Source organism: Artemia sp. Qi Xiang Cuo, chromosome 19, assembly GCF_049724085.1.
Source record: "Artemia sp. Qi Xiang Cuo chromosome 19, ASM4972408v1, whole genome shotgun sequence".
Classification (NCBI taxonomy): Eukaryota; Metazoa; Arthropoda; class Branchiopoda; order Anostraca; family Artemiidae; genus Artemia; species Artemia sp. Qi Xiang Cuo.
The window spans coordinates 40,536,392-40,551,224 of NC_142812.1; the positions used below are offsets into that span (position 1 = coordinate 40,536,392).

Sequence of the window (14,833 nt, forward strand, 5' to 3'; positions counted from 1 at the left end):
AACAAAGGATTTCAGCAGTGCAATGCAAGGGCATGTGATCTCTCTTGGTCCTAAGCAGTCGGATAATAAAGGCACTATCAGCATAATATACAGTATCGACATGCACAGCTACAATGGTTAGAAAAAAAACCATAACTATTGTCTACTGTCCTTCAAATAGACTCTACTTGTTCGGTAAACAATTGGGGGAAAAGATTTAAGCATATATAGAATTTACTTGTCTCGTTGAAGCTTTTAACAGAAGTGGTAAGTTGCGTTCCTCTTGGTTAGCTGTGACCTGAAGAAAAGATATGATTTGCAAAAGAGAACTATCAGACCCACTTAGCTTAGTATACCTGAAAAGGAGTGAACAACTGTGTGGACGGATAAGCCTTTTGAGCCAAACGTTGTCTGATCAAACACACACAATATGAGTAAATTGATAACTTACATAAATGTGTAAAGTTTGTTCTAAGATAATTGTCAACAAACCCATGTGTTATTATGAATTTCTAATTGTGGATTATTGCCTCAAATAGTGAGTCAAAGACATTTTTCCATACCTAGTGTGTTATTTTCCTTATTAATAGACCCTAAAGGGTTATACTATACTTACTTACCTTGGATTTTTATTGTGTTTGATTTGTTCCTAGTTGGTGATATATAAGTGTAATTCCCTGGAGATTTCAACGTGTCCTGATTTCGACTTTTCTTTGTCGCTGTTGCCGCTCCGAAGTTGCCAATATAATTTCTTTTGGGCGAATTTGAAAAATCAGCCAAAAAGTCGGCAGCCGAAAACGTTTGGAAAGTTTGGTTATCTTATTCAAAGTCCAGTGAAATTTCGTCAAAAAGCCACCAACAGACCAGAGAATTGAAGATTGTGTGATTTAAATGTGTTTGTCTAATTAGGCTAAACTTACAAGGCCTCTGTCAAGTGATTTAGATAGTAAATGACTTCAGCATAGGCTTCAGTCTAGTCAAGGTTACTTTGCAAGGTTACTTTGCTGTCGAGTGAGGATTGGTTGTCTGAAGAATTATCTGGATTTAAAATCAAATTCTTTTGAAGAATTTTCCATGCAAAGCGAGCCGCGAAATAATATTCCCGATAGGTAAACGTACACAGGGTGTAAGCAGAAGAGGGACGGGTGCCTGCCGCAAGAGCCGTACGTACCTGCTGGTATTTAGTTACCCTTAAATTGCGGGGAATAGGTGAGCAGGTCCCGACGCTTCCCTTATACTTGTGTACGCTATCCGAAAATTGCGTTGAATGCTGTGACGTAAGCAATGGGGACTCTCGTACGCAATGCTGTACTGAATTTTCTCACGCGATCCATGCAAGCGGGGAACAAAATTGAAAGCATTGTTAAACGAGCTGTGGAATTCTTTGATCATGCTGAAATTCTTAGTGCGAAGGAGAAACTTATAACACTTGCAAATGAGATTGGTTATGATTACGTCTATCGGAAAACGGCAAACGATTCTGATAACGTGATGGAAATGGCGAAAATCCTAGCCCTTTGCGCTAAAGAGAAAAAGCCCTTGTCTACTTTCGTAATTTTTGATCCGCAGGAAGTGCCCACCTGCCCTGATGAGGTCAGTGCCTGCGTGAGAATAAAAGTAAACGAGATGTGTCGAAAGTTTGATGCCGGATTAGGGGCTATCGCGGATAAGATCAAACTTGCATCTGAACAATGTGCTCAGCAGCTCGCCGGGGTATCGCAGCAATGTACTACCATAAGCGACGCTATTTCCCAGGGCTCACCCACTCCCCGTTCAGCAGCGAATCCGCCATCAAAGCCACTTTACTCGGTGGTTGTGAAAGCAAACGATATGCCGCCTGAGTTAACCTCCCCACAATCCCGGAAAGACTTCATTGCAAAGGTTTGCCCTAGCGACGTAAGCTCCGATTCTCTTACTCTGAAACGTAACAACGATGAATGGAAGATTCTTGTCCAGTCTCGAGATGCCGCTACCCAACTTGCAGAAGCAATGAAAAGGAAGAACATAACCACTAAAGTCAAAGTTCCCCAGTTTGTCGGTCTCATGAAAAGAGTACCCTCATCAGTTAGCGAGAGTGAACTCTGTCAAATTGCTGGTTGCGACAAAGTGGCGCAATGCGGATCTACGAGAGCGTTCAAGTTATTCTATGCAAGTCGACAAACACTTGAAAACGCTATCGCGAACCCGCTGAAGATTTGTTTAGAACTGTTCAGGATTGAAGAGTTCCGCTTTCTACCGAGGAGGTGTTTCAAGTGCCATGATGTTGGTCATTTAGCAGCTGACTGGTCGCAACCAGAAAGGTGTTCGCGCTGCGGTGGCGATGGTCACAGCTCTAGTAAGGACAACCCATGTAGTAATCCGCAAAATGCCTAAACTGCGGCTCTAGTAGACACTCTTGCTACCATGCTGCTTGTCCCTTTAACAAAGCCCAGCCTAACACTAGCACGTAAATGGAAAATCGAATATTCTGCTGGAATATGAACGGTAAAGTGTTGGACAGAATCCCCCTTCTAACTGACCTTTCTAAAGAATATAACTGTATTTGCATACAGGAACACTTTCTGACCGATGATAGTGTAAACCTTCTAAAGTTTTCCTCGGATATGCATTACCTCGTTCAACCTGCGCGAAGATCTGGGACTCGGGGTCGTCCCTCTGGTGGCCTAGCCATAATCACGCGCTCTAACTCGGGGCCCCCGTGTGTGTCGAGCAGAATGAATGGTTCCAAGCTGCCAAAATGCATGGCGTGTTTTTCGTAAATGTTTATTTACCAACCAATTACAATGACATCGCTTCAGAAAAGAAGTTTGCAAAAGCATGCCAGAAGCTCGGAAAGTGCCTCCTCAGTTTTGTCCAGAAATCATGCCCTGTTATAATTCTTGGTGACTTTAACTGCAATCTCGACGATCATTCCTGCCCTCGGGCTGTACTATTGCTGAACGCCCTACCAAGCGGATTTAAAGTTGCTAAGAAGGATAAGTGCTATTCCTATATCAGTACCGCAAAAACCGTCTCAAATCTTGATCATGTAGTAACTTACAAACTGGACCTAGAGTCAGTCTCGGTTGGATCTGACGGTGCCTATTCGGATCATTTACCTCTCTCTTTTGCAATACCAGCCGTCAGTCCCCAGTGTGCTCCAAAAACCAAGCCTGAGCCAGCACGTGATTGGAAAAAAGTAGTCCGTGAGCAGTTCCAGCTCAATTGTGAACAAATTTTGAAGAAAATTAAAGTGCCTTTCCACCTCCTCTAGTGGGATTGTGGCCTAACAGAAAGCGAGATACGCCTACAACTGAACATGTATTTCTGCGTAATTTGCCACTCCTTGAGAGTAGCTGAAAGGATTGCTGTCCCATTACGTAGCGTCCGACGTGGGTCGCGAGTGAAAGGATGGGCCTCTAACAGTGAGCTTGTGAAGGCAAGAGCAGCTGCCAAGTTCTGGCTGGGGGTTTGGCACGAGTGCGACCGGCCAAGAAGCGGGGTAGTCAATGAATTGCGGGTTTATACAAAACGGCGGTTCGCGAAAGAGCTACGAAAACATCGTAGTAGCCTCAAACGGGAAACAGTTTCAAAAATCATTGAAAACCCTAATTTGGTCTGTAGAAAGTACGGGACAAAATGCTAGTGATATAGATGAGGAAATATGGGTAGATTATTTTGCTGCTGAATTCTCCCCACCAGATGAAGTGAAAAATAAAAAGTTTAGTGAAGAGCTCGATCAGCTTATGACGAAAGAGCATAATTACCTCGTGATTTCTAGTGCGAAAATAACCCACCTTTGTCAAAAATTGAAGAAGAAATTATCCGCCGGTGCCGACCAAATCTGTGCTCTACACCTACTGAATGGTGGTCCAGTTCTATCGGAGCATTTAGCAATAGCTTACCAAATTATACTAACACATGGTATTGTACCGGACATTTTCTGTTTAGGTGTGATCACTCCAGTTTTGAAAAGGGGTAAACCTGATCATGAACCATCGTCATATAGACCCATTACTGTATCATCTGTGTTTTGTAAGCTATTTGAAAAGCTCATAATTTCGGACATTAAAGCTAGTTGTAAAGTGCCTCCCCACCAGTTTGGATTCCAAGCTGGCTTAGGATGTGCCCATGCCTTGCATGTAGTTGCAAATGTTCTACTGGATGCCCACATTTCGAAAGAAAGCCTAGCTATAGGTGAATATGATGTACGGCGGGCTTTTGATTCAGGTATCCATTCTCAGAATATGGTTGAGCTGAGAAAGTCCGGAGTTGACCGTGCTATTGTCAAACCCTTGAACGACATGTATAGTAGGCTCAAGGTCCGTATTAAACTGTCAGGTAAATTAAGTCGTAGGTTTGCTGTGGTGAAGAAAGTTATAAAACAGGGAGCCGTATCATCACCTTATCTGTTCAACAACAGCATATCGACGACCAAGTCAAAAGTGGCCCCTTGCTGTATTTTTAAAGGCATTGACGTGTCCCTAGTTGGGTTTGCAGATGACCTTCTAAACTTTTCAAGAATTTTGTCTTCTTTGGAATCTAACTTTAAAATTTTGGAGATGGAGTATGATGAAATCGGGTTGAGTTTTAATGTGACAAAATGTGAAGTACTGTTATGTAACTGGAATGCCTCTCAACCCGAAATCCAACTAGGGTCACAGGTGGTCATGCCCTCTAAGTCAATTGTATACCTGGGTCTGACGATCGGTGAAACTCTTCAGCATACACGAGCACTACTTGTAAAGCACATCGAGAAGAAGATCAGGTCAGCTTATGGAGCTTCGGTTTCCTCCAAGCGTAATCTAAATAGGTCGCTGCGTGCCCAAATATTTGATGCTGTTGCCTTACCCCATGTTCTTTACGTTTCGCCGTTCTGGAAGTTACTTACAAATTCGAATAAAGTAACTATAAGAAGAATATTCTTCAGGTACCTCAAGTTCCTACTTGAGATGCCATTAAGAACAAGTAATTCTTACCTAATGAGGCGGTATTCAGTACCTGATCCATTTACTGCGGTGGAAGCGTGTCTTGAAAAGTACCGTGATAGAGTAGAAGCGAGTAACCACCAGTGGACTGCCATTCTTACATAGTTGTATTATAGTTCCTTCGTGATTATTTTCATTTCAAGAAGTTTCGTTGTGTTTTGTATGTGCGTTTTCTTCTCTTTTGTTTTTTATCCGTCTTTTGTTCAATTGTGACGGGTTTTTTCCAATATATTCATTCATATTCATTCATTCATGTACTATGGGCAAAGTCTGTTATACGCTTTATAATTCTTTTAGTCACAAATCCCAAAATGCTAGGGAAAGGGTGGTTATGTAAAATCTGGTATCTTGCGTTAGATAATGCCTGCTACCTAGCAAAGATGTTTTCAATATTTGTCTCTCAGTTATGTAACTTGGACAAGTGTAATCATATCCTGTACCAAGTCTATAAATTCAACCAAATGTCTCTAAGGAATTGTTCCTGAGTTGAAACCAATCTTTTTAAGTTCTCAGGGATGTCTGTTCTAAATTTCAATATCGGAACAATATTTCATATTGCTATATAAATTTCGATTGTGTCTTGAGGCTAAGTTCGGGTGTGTGGGTGGTAAAACTCTGCCTTCATGTCTACGGGCTGGACCTTGCCCCGTAGTGTTAAAAAGCAAGTATGACCATAATCAGTCCAGATTTTCTTTCAAATACTCACGTTATCTAAACCTTAACTTTATATATTTGGATCTAATTTGGAACCGTAAGTTAGTTTGTATGTTTTAAGTTGAAAATACGTTTAAAAGGTGAAAAATCGTAAAAATAGGGAAGGTTCCTATTTCTTAACCAAATTCTTGTTATTTTCTAAGAAAAAGTCTAAGTGGTAACATTGTTTCTTTCTCAGTGAATAGGTGGATTTGAAAATAACGAATTCATTGATGCAAGTATCTTACCCCTTTGGTGCAAGTTACAGCTGTAGACTTGTTGAAAAATCGCACGTTTTACAGGAAACTTAAGCCCTAAAGTGACAAAGTCTCTCTTTTATCAGTTTCCAGTACTCCAAGACCATCCCTATCTTTAATTAAATGTAAATAGAGACTTCTTTGAATTTCATTGATCCTTGACCCTTGACCTTGAATTGCCCTCTTAATGATAACAGTGTTAGTTGCTTCATGATAAGTGGGAGCAACTTTTTTTATTTTAAAAAATTTCTTATTGTATATGAAAAATTTCACTTTTAAAAGGAAGTTCATTCTTTATTTCAGGACGATTGATTTTTAAAGTTTGCTAGTAAAATATTTCTGGATGCCTTGAACAATAAAATATACATAAACAATAATAATATTGATGAAATCGGGGCTGAAAGGAATCAATTAAAAAGGTCACACAGAACTGGAATATTGTCAGTTATGATTTTGTATTCTTTATATTCATTATTCCACTAGAATCAAATCTATGCTCAATTCAAAAGACGCAAATAGTCCATCTCTATCGATAAAATCTTATTTTGTGTTATCTTCGCGATATTTTTTTTTTTTTTTTTTTTGTTTATCCCGCTTTTACTTATTGATTGATTTTATTTAATTTTTATATTTTCTTATTGATTTATTTTTATTGATTTATTGATTTTTTTATTGGTATATTCCTTTATAGGCAGTAATAAGCTATTACCTGAAAGACATTTTTGCCAGTTCGTGGAAAGTATAGTGGGTTTCACCTGACCAAAAAAAAAAAAGAAAAAAAAAAATCTTAAAATTTTAATTGATCTTATTTTTAGTCCTAATTTTTGAACAGCTCATTTTTGTGACGAGGAGTTATGTCCTTCCTTTTTTTGTAAGGTTGATTTTTTTGGCAAGCAGATTTTATCTAAATATTGTACAACTAAATTCCATACTGCTTAATTTTCTATTGCATTAATTAGCCTGAATTGATTAATGAAAATTTCTTTCGTAAAAGCTTTCTAGACTATAAAAAATTCAAATTTGTAAGTAAAACTAACTGTGATCTTAAAGAAAAAACGCAAATTATAAATTTATTTTGAAATTTAGTTTAAATAGATGTAAATTTGAACTTGTGAATATGTTTATTTGGCAAAACTTTTACAAAAGGATGGAATGTTCCTACAACGAAGAAATAATCTGCTTAAGTTTAGTATACTCCTCTAAAATATTGGATTTTGTTTCTAACATAATTGTCTTCTTCTTCTGAAAAACAGTGGCCAAATTGGAATTTCGGAACAGTCTATTTTACGACGATGTTGACATTTATGAATAAACAAGAAAGAAAAAACCTGCTTCAAGAAGAAACCTTACAATACTGATAATGTATGCTAAATAGAAATTAACGTATATGACCTGTTGATCGAGCGCGTCAAACCCCAAACATCAAATGAAAATTATTGAATATGTGTTTTGATGAGAATGGAAAGCATCAGCTATTTGCTGAAACATGAACAGATTCATGGTCTGTTCAAAAAGTAACTAAGTCTTTCTTTCCACACTTAAAAAGACAGTTAATATGTTTACTTTGGTGCTATTTTCTAAGCGTATAAAGTATGGAACAACCCACCAATAATCTATCAATCCACACTTAAAAGATGGTTAAAAATTTACCTTGCTGCCAATTTCTAAACCTACGAACTATTGAGTAACCTACCAATCTACCAAATGATCTACCAATTCACAATTAAAAAGATGGGTGCATAATTACTTTAGTGCAATTTTCTAAGCGTACGAAATATGGAATAATCTGTCGATGAAAATGTTCCTTAGGCTTTTGTTGAATGCTCTTTGAGCCCTAGGACATTCTAACAAGTGCTTCAGGGTATCTGATAACTTTCTTGAAAAACCTGTGTCCCAATCAAGACAACCAAAGTTTAAGTAAGAGCATGCAGAAAAAGCCTGAAGATTGGTTCTTTCAGCAGTTGGTTTAATTTGGTAGCTGGATTTTGGGTCCACCCAAATGGAATGACCTCACTATATGAGTGAATGTTTGGTTTTTTGGTTAAGAGGTGAAAATTTCGTTTCTCCAGCCGAGAAAATTCCGTCCACAATAAATGATAGTTTTTTGTTTTGTGCACTGGTAAAAATGCACTACTAGTACTTTTTTTTTCTTTTTTTTTAAGTACCTAGAATAAAATACGTCTCTTTTTCAAACAGGAAAATTTTCTCCGAACGCTTTAGAAGATGTTGCAGGTTTCGTATGTCGATGTCGCATCTAACCATGTTGATCCTACCCTATTCAGTAACAGCAAAAAATGGCATGATTCAGTGAAAAGGATAATTGGTAAAACCCGCGATCTTCACTTAAAAATCCTGGAAGAGGACGGCACTTACATAACAGTTACTTAAGTTAATGGTTTTTTTTCTGGTATTTGTACCACTTGCCCAAGTTTCTCACAAGAGGACCTAGCTGCAGTCCTTGACACTAGTGCACCTTGTGAACTTTCACGGCCGTCAGTTTAGCCCCATCAAGTGTGCACAGAACTACTGAAGCTCAAACCTCGTAGCTCCTCACATCCTGGAGAAATCCCAGTGCGTCTCCTTCGTTAATTTGCGCTCTTCCTTGCTACCCCTCTCGCTAGTATCATCAACTTTTGTATAACACTCGGCAAATTTCCCATCCCCTGGAAAAAATCCTACATCAAAGTGATCCCTAAGAAATCTCCGCCAAAATCATGAGATGACTTAAGGCCTATCTTGCTGACTCCCTGCATGGCCAAGATAACAGAGACATTTGTTGCAAGACTGCTGATGAGTGATATAGAACCAAATATAGACCCTTTCCAGTACGGATGCCTCAGTGGCTCCAACACGTCAGTGTACTTAGTGCGTCTGTATGACGACATTCTATCGTGGCTCGTGAAAGGGAAAAGCTTCGTAGGCTTGACCCTCGCTGATTACAGAAAAGTCTTCGATCTCATCAAACACATTATCGCTATCAATAACCTAAGTGAAATGGGCCCCAAAAGTGGCTTGCTGCGTCTAATCGTTGATTTTCCTTCCCAGCGGGAGCTGTGCGTTTTCGCTCTTAGCATAGACAATTCAAATTATGCATTTCTACCAATCACTTGCGGTGCCCCTCAGGGCATTAAACTAGCCGGAAATATTTTCCTCGCTGTGATTAACTTCCTCCTGCGTACTTTCAAGGACAAATATAAATTCGTTGATGATCTGTCATTCTTACTCAAATACCTACTAGAAGGCCAATCAGCGATCCCCCTTTTCGATCCTAGTCTACCCACGGTTTTTAGAATGAATGCGAGCGAGCTAGCCTCGCCCTCAATGAGCAGAAGTGTAAGGTGTTGCGTTTCAACCCTCTTAAATCGGACTTTCAGGAGCCCCGGACCTTGTTTAAAACAGTTGGCAGTGAAAAAATTCTGGGGGTAATTTTTTCCGTTGACTGCAAGTTCGACAACCACGTAAGTGACCTTTTGCGAAAAGGGTATGCACCACTGCAGTCACTGATTACCATGAAGCGGTTCGGGTTCAGTGTGAATTCTATGAAGCTTGCCTTCAAGACTTATATCCTACCCACCATTGAATATGCGTGCCCAGTGTGGGGCCCTAGTGTACAGTTGAATGCTGGGATATGTCAAGATATCGAAGCTATCCAAATACTGACTTGTAAGATTATGCTGGGTCAGGCCTTCACTACTTATGACAATGCACTTAAGATTCTTTGCCTCGAGTTGCTTTTTAACCGCCGTCAGAGACTTATTTGCCAGTTCGGCCATTTCCTGCTCCGTAGCAGCAAACACAGGACGATCCTGCCCCCGCTAGCCCCCGTTACGTCCCGTACCCGGAGACAATACCGTCCAGTACCCATTGACATGCCGTATGACTCGCTACCAGCATTCCTTTGTCCCTTTTTTTACAGACATGGTCAACAAATTCTACGAAAAGTAAAATGGTTTTATTCATTTTTTGTTGTCGTATTTGTTATTTAACTTTGTCGTATTTGTAAAAACCCTCGGTATTAGTGCTTTTAGCGCTATAGAGAGTAAGTTTAATAAAATATGTATATGTCTATGTCGCGTGGTCGTTTCCTCACAGAAAAAATTACTGGTTTTCGTCAGAATCTAGTTAAAGTCTTTAGGAGTATGATTCAGGACATTTAAATTTATTTGACCCCTGAAAGAGTTAATTCGAAATGTTACATTGAAGATTTGGTATAACCTTGCAGAGGAAGATAATAGATTATTCTCTTTGTTTACAAGGATAGTTAGTTTTAAAAAAGAACACATCATCTTACTTTATTAATAACCGTTTCTGGTCGTCTTAATTATTCACGTCTTCTATTCCATTTTCAGAGGACCGAAGTCACTAATGGGAAAATTAAGAGAGGCAAATATTGACCCTTGTGAATACATCACCTTCTACGGTCTTAGGAATCATTCAAATCTGAACGGACAATTGGTAATCTCTACTTATCTTTTTTGTAAACGAGATTTTTATCTTATTGGGAATTTTACTTTCATGTTATCTAGATCCCTTCTCTGTGTAAAAGAGTAATTTCTTGAAAATTGGAAATTCAATGTGATTTTGGTCATTCAAAGTAGTTCGGGTTGCCAAAACATAAATGTTCCAAAGGGAAGGGGGAAAAGTGACTGAGTTATTTCATGAATGTATTACAGTGATGAGTTTTTTTTTTAGCAGCGGATGCTTGTTTCAGAACGATTTTGATATTAAAATTAAGTTTTTAACATGATCGTCATCTATGATGAATAAAAAGATTTTCAGATTTTAGAGAGGTCTGATCCAGTAGGGGTGTTTTACTGATCTGATCCAGTAGGGGTGTTTTAGAGAGGTCTGATTTTAGAGAGGTCTGATCCAGTGTTTTCAGAGGGGTGGAGGCGAGATTAAATTTTAATGGTAAAACCGCATACTATTTTTTAGTTTCCGCGAAAGAGTACACTTGTTATGCATCTAGTTGGTACAAAAAACTTATTTATAGCACAATTTAATTCAATATCAATTAATAACAAAAACTTAACATAAACACATCCTCTTCAAATGCCGCAGCATGATATGAAGGAGGAATAATCAAACAAATCCACAAAAAGAAAATAATTAATAATAATCAACATTAACCTCTGAAGGAGTTTAAAAAACAAAACATAATTACAACATCATGTACCCTGCTATTACTAACTTAACACTAAACACTCAACTCCCTCCTTACACGAATCAATCGAAAGAAAATACTAATTTTAATGATTCAATACCGTTTTATTCTATTAATTATGTATCCTATTAAATTAATCGTTAAAATCATATTTAAAAAACAATACATTCTTCATCAGCCTTTTAAGTTCACTTAAATCGCTACTTTTAATATTCTCATTAAACAACTTCAACAATTTAGCCCCTCTAAGCACAAGAGAAAACCCCGACCTAGACGTAACCAAATTATTAACACAAATTTTCTTCCTTGACCTTGTGCAATGGGAATGAACCTCATTAACTTGTGTGGACACAGAAAGAAAGTGTTTTCACGTAATGTGTTGCAAATTTTTGTGTTTAGTCTATTCATATGTTTTTTTTCCTGTTGAATTCTGCTGAGAATTGTTCGATAAAACTTAATTCGGCGCTTCGATACTCAGGGCAAGCCTCTCTTGATCAAAAGTCGGGACAGTAGCTTCCTAATTTTGATATCAAAGAAAATAGGATAGTGGAATAGTAGCTAATGGGATACAGTAGCCTAAATGGAAAAGTCTGAAATCGGAAATAGTGGCTTCTAATTTTAGTGCTCAGGAAAATCGGTAAAGTAACGGCAATAACAAGCTAGTACATTGGATGGGCACCAATGGGGTTATTAATTTCAGTGCTCAGGAAAATCAGTAAAGTAACGGCAATAACAAAATAGTGCATTCGATGGGCACCAATGGGGTTATTACTTGTCAAAACTGTTTTACCAAGAACCATTTGAAACAGATAAACAGGACAACAGGTAGCAAATATTTGTTGATGTACCACAAAATATCTATGGTTGCCCTAATTGAGGAGTATGGCAAAAAAAAATCCTAAAGGCTATGCCCCTTGGAATAGTCACATCAGTTGGGAGGAGGGTTCGTGATTGCCTCCCTGGATTTGAAAGATGTATTTTTTATATATTTTTTTAGCAGAGAATAATTGACAAATTCTGTCCTATATTTTGTAGAAAGCTTTTTGTGCCTCCATTAAAAAGGATCGACGAAAATCCCCCCCCCCGCCACACATTCTCATGCATTGGTGGCACTAATTGGAAACAGATTAGGAACTGAATTTCAGAACTGAAATCTTAGGATATCGGAATTACGCTGCCATCCCGACTTTAGATGCCTTTGGGTCCCAAAATAAGCAAACAACTGTTCAGATGTTAGATCCTAAGGAGCGGCGATCCGGGCACCGAAGATCCAATTTTAGTGAGAACCAGATTTATTTGATTCGACCTTGGTCATATCGACTTTGGTTTGTGATAAATAGATAGATAGTAAGATAGGTTCATTCGACAATAAGCGTAACAATAAATTTAAACAATAAAATACAATTACGTCATCGTGTCCCCCGTAGGGGGGGGGCATATGGCCTGGTATGCAGGGAGAACGATATATTAATGTCTAAAATGTTTATGTAAGTGTTTCTAGTCCTGGCCAATTGAATAGATGACCACGAAATTTTCCTGGCCGTAAAAATAAAATGAAAGTGTATGTTTGCAGTTGTAAAATCAAACACAAATTGTTTCGATCGCAATATAAATAAATCACATGGCTTCTTTGCTTGGTTAACTAACCTCTTAAATCGAAGTAGGTCTGTCAAAATTACTCAGTCCAAGCACATTGACTCTCTCACAAATAAATCTTTTCCGAAGGTGTTGGAATCAAAAACATTAAAAAGTTTTATCTTGTACAAAAATGTATTCATTCTTTAAATGTAGGCCTACTGTATTATTTGATAAATCAAAATTTGTTTTAGGATTTTTCGTATTACTTTATAAATCACTACACAGAGTAACAAATTTTTCAAAGGAAAAAACTGTTTTATTGAACCTAACCCCTATTGAAAAAAAATTTTTAACCTTATAATTTGAAATTAAGTTATGTGCTATAACTATAATAGTATATTATAGTATATTATATATAACTATAATAACTATATTAAACTATAATAGTTTAACCAAAGACATTTTAAAGTTGTGAAATAGTACTTGTTGAAAGAAAAAAAAAAGTTAATCTTGTGTTAATCCAAACAATTAAAAATTTTGCAGTCAATTTAAATTTAGTCAAGACGATTTTACTGATTATTTTAAGTTCATTCAGCGATAGAATGAGGGGTCTTGAGGAGTGGTTCCCGATGCAGAGAACAAATATTTATAACTTTCTGCTTGCTCTTCTAGTTTAGTTGTCAAGTTGGTTTCTTTTCCATCTTTGTCTTTGTTGTGTTTGAGTTTTTTGGCCCTTTTCATGTGCATATGTCTATTTTTTCTCTCCCTTCATATGTCTCTCTTTGTTTATCTCTCTCACTTTCATTGCTTATCATTATTTTAATTATATAGATAATTTCGGAGACCACACTGCCTTTCCATGACGATAAATAAAAGTTCAAATAGGGATAAAATCCTTTAAATAGACAGTGATGATGATAACAGTGATAGAAATTCACAAAAAAAATACCAGATATTTCGGTCACATATACAGTGACCGTCATCAGTAGTAAAACTGTCATCAGTAGTTTTACTACTGATGACGGTCACTGTAGAGGTGACCGAAATATCTGGTATTTTTTTGTGAATTTCTATCACTGTTATCATCATCACTGTCTATTAAAAGGATTTTATCCCTATTTGAACTTTTATTTATTATTTTAATTATTTTCGCTGACAAGTATAAAGCCTTAAATATTATTATTTTTTAACTGTGAAATGAAAGTTAAAAGCTAAACAACGTGGCTGTCTCATCCTAATTTCCGATTTTCCTTTTCCTTTTCCATCCTAATTTCCTTTTTCTAATGACCCTTGAGAAACTTCTGTACTCTAAATAATTTCCAGAATTCATTGCAAAGAAATTTAACTCAATATAACTGTTCCAAGTTTACAATGCAGTGAAATAAACTTTAGTCGAAAGGAAATCGTGTTTTGTCAACCAACTTTTCAAAACGCAGCAATTTTCTCGCCTTAAGGGAAATGTTAAATCCTAAAACTTTAAACTAAGGGTTGGGTTTTAAGCTTTATGCTTACCCAGGCTGTACCTAGTAACTGAGCAAATTAGTTGTATTGTACGGTTGCTGTTCAGATTTTAAGCACTTGGTATAAAAAAAAAAGATATTTCTAAATATTGCAGAAAGTTAATGTATCGATTACTAAGTTGAAAGAATTAAAAAAAAGCGAATAAAATCGTTATTAACGCTACAATATTCGAGTTAATTCTTATGATAAATTCGATTCAGTGGTGGCTCTGGCCACACTTGTTCCCGTGGCAAAATTTTGATTGGCACCCTCCTTCCCCCTGTCTCCCAAAAATGTGCATGCCAAATTAAAAACAAATTATTTATTGTGAAAATTTTTCATTTATTCATAACTGAATTTTATTTCTTTATATGGGAAAACTGACAATTTCGAATTCAATTTGCTTATACTTACTGCCAACTCCGCCCTCTACTTTGTTTTAATAAAAATAAAATTTCTAAATGTTAGATTATTTATTTTAAATTTTTCGCCCCTAAAATTCTTGCGTCCCGGACAAGAGCCCCCTATACCCCACTCCGAAACCGCCTCTGAATTTGGTTAGTCTTTTATTATAGAGCAAAAGTTAGAAAATTGTTCCCTGGCTATTACCATTGTAGTTGGTTTTTTCACTGACATTTATTTCAGTTACTATATTTTACTTGCTTAAAATAAAGTGCCAAAACCCATAACATTCT

The 14,833-nt window shown here is 37.2% G+C and overlaps 1 protein-coding gene across 1 annotated transcript in view; it reads left to right on the forward strand.

Moving 5' to 3' along the window:
• Positions 1–14,833, forward strand: part of LOC148940837 (phospholipase D1-like) — a 404,878-nt gene that overhangs the window by 371,676 nt on the left and 18,369 nt on the right. The window contains exon 20 of the mRNA XM_089105088.1: positions 10,246–10,351. Within this exon, the coding sequence (XP_088961214.1) occupies positions 10,246–10,351 (106 nt within the window). The remainder of the gene's footprint in view (positions 1–10,245; positions 10,352–14,833) is intronic.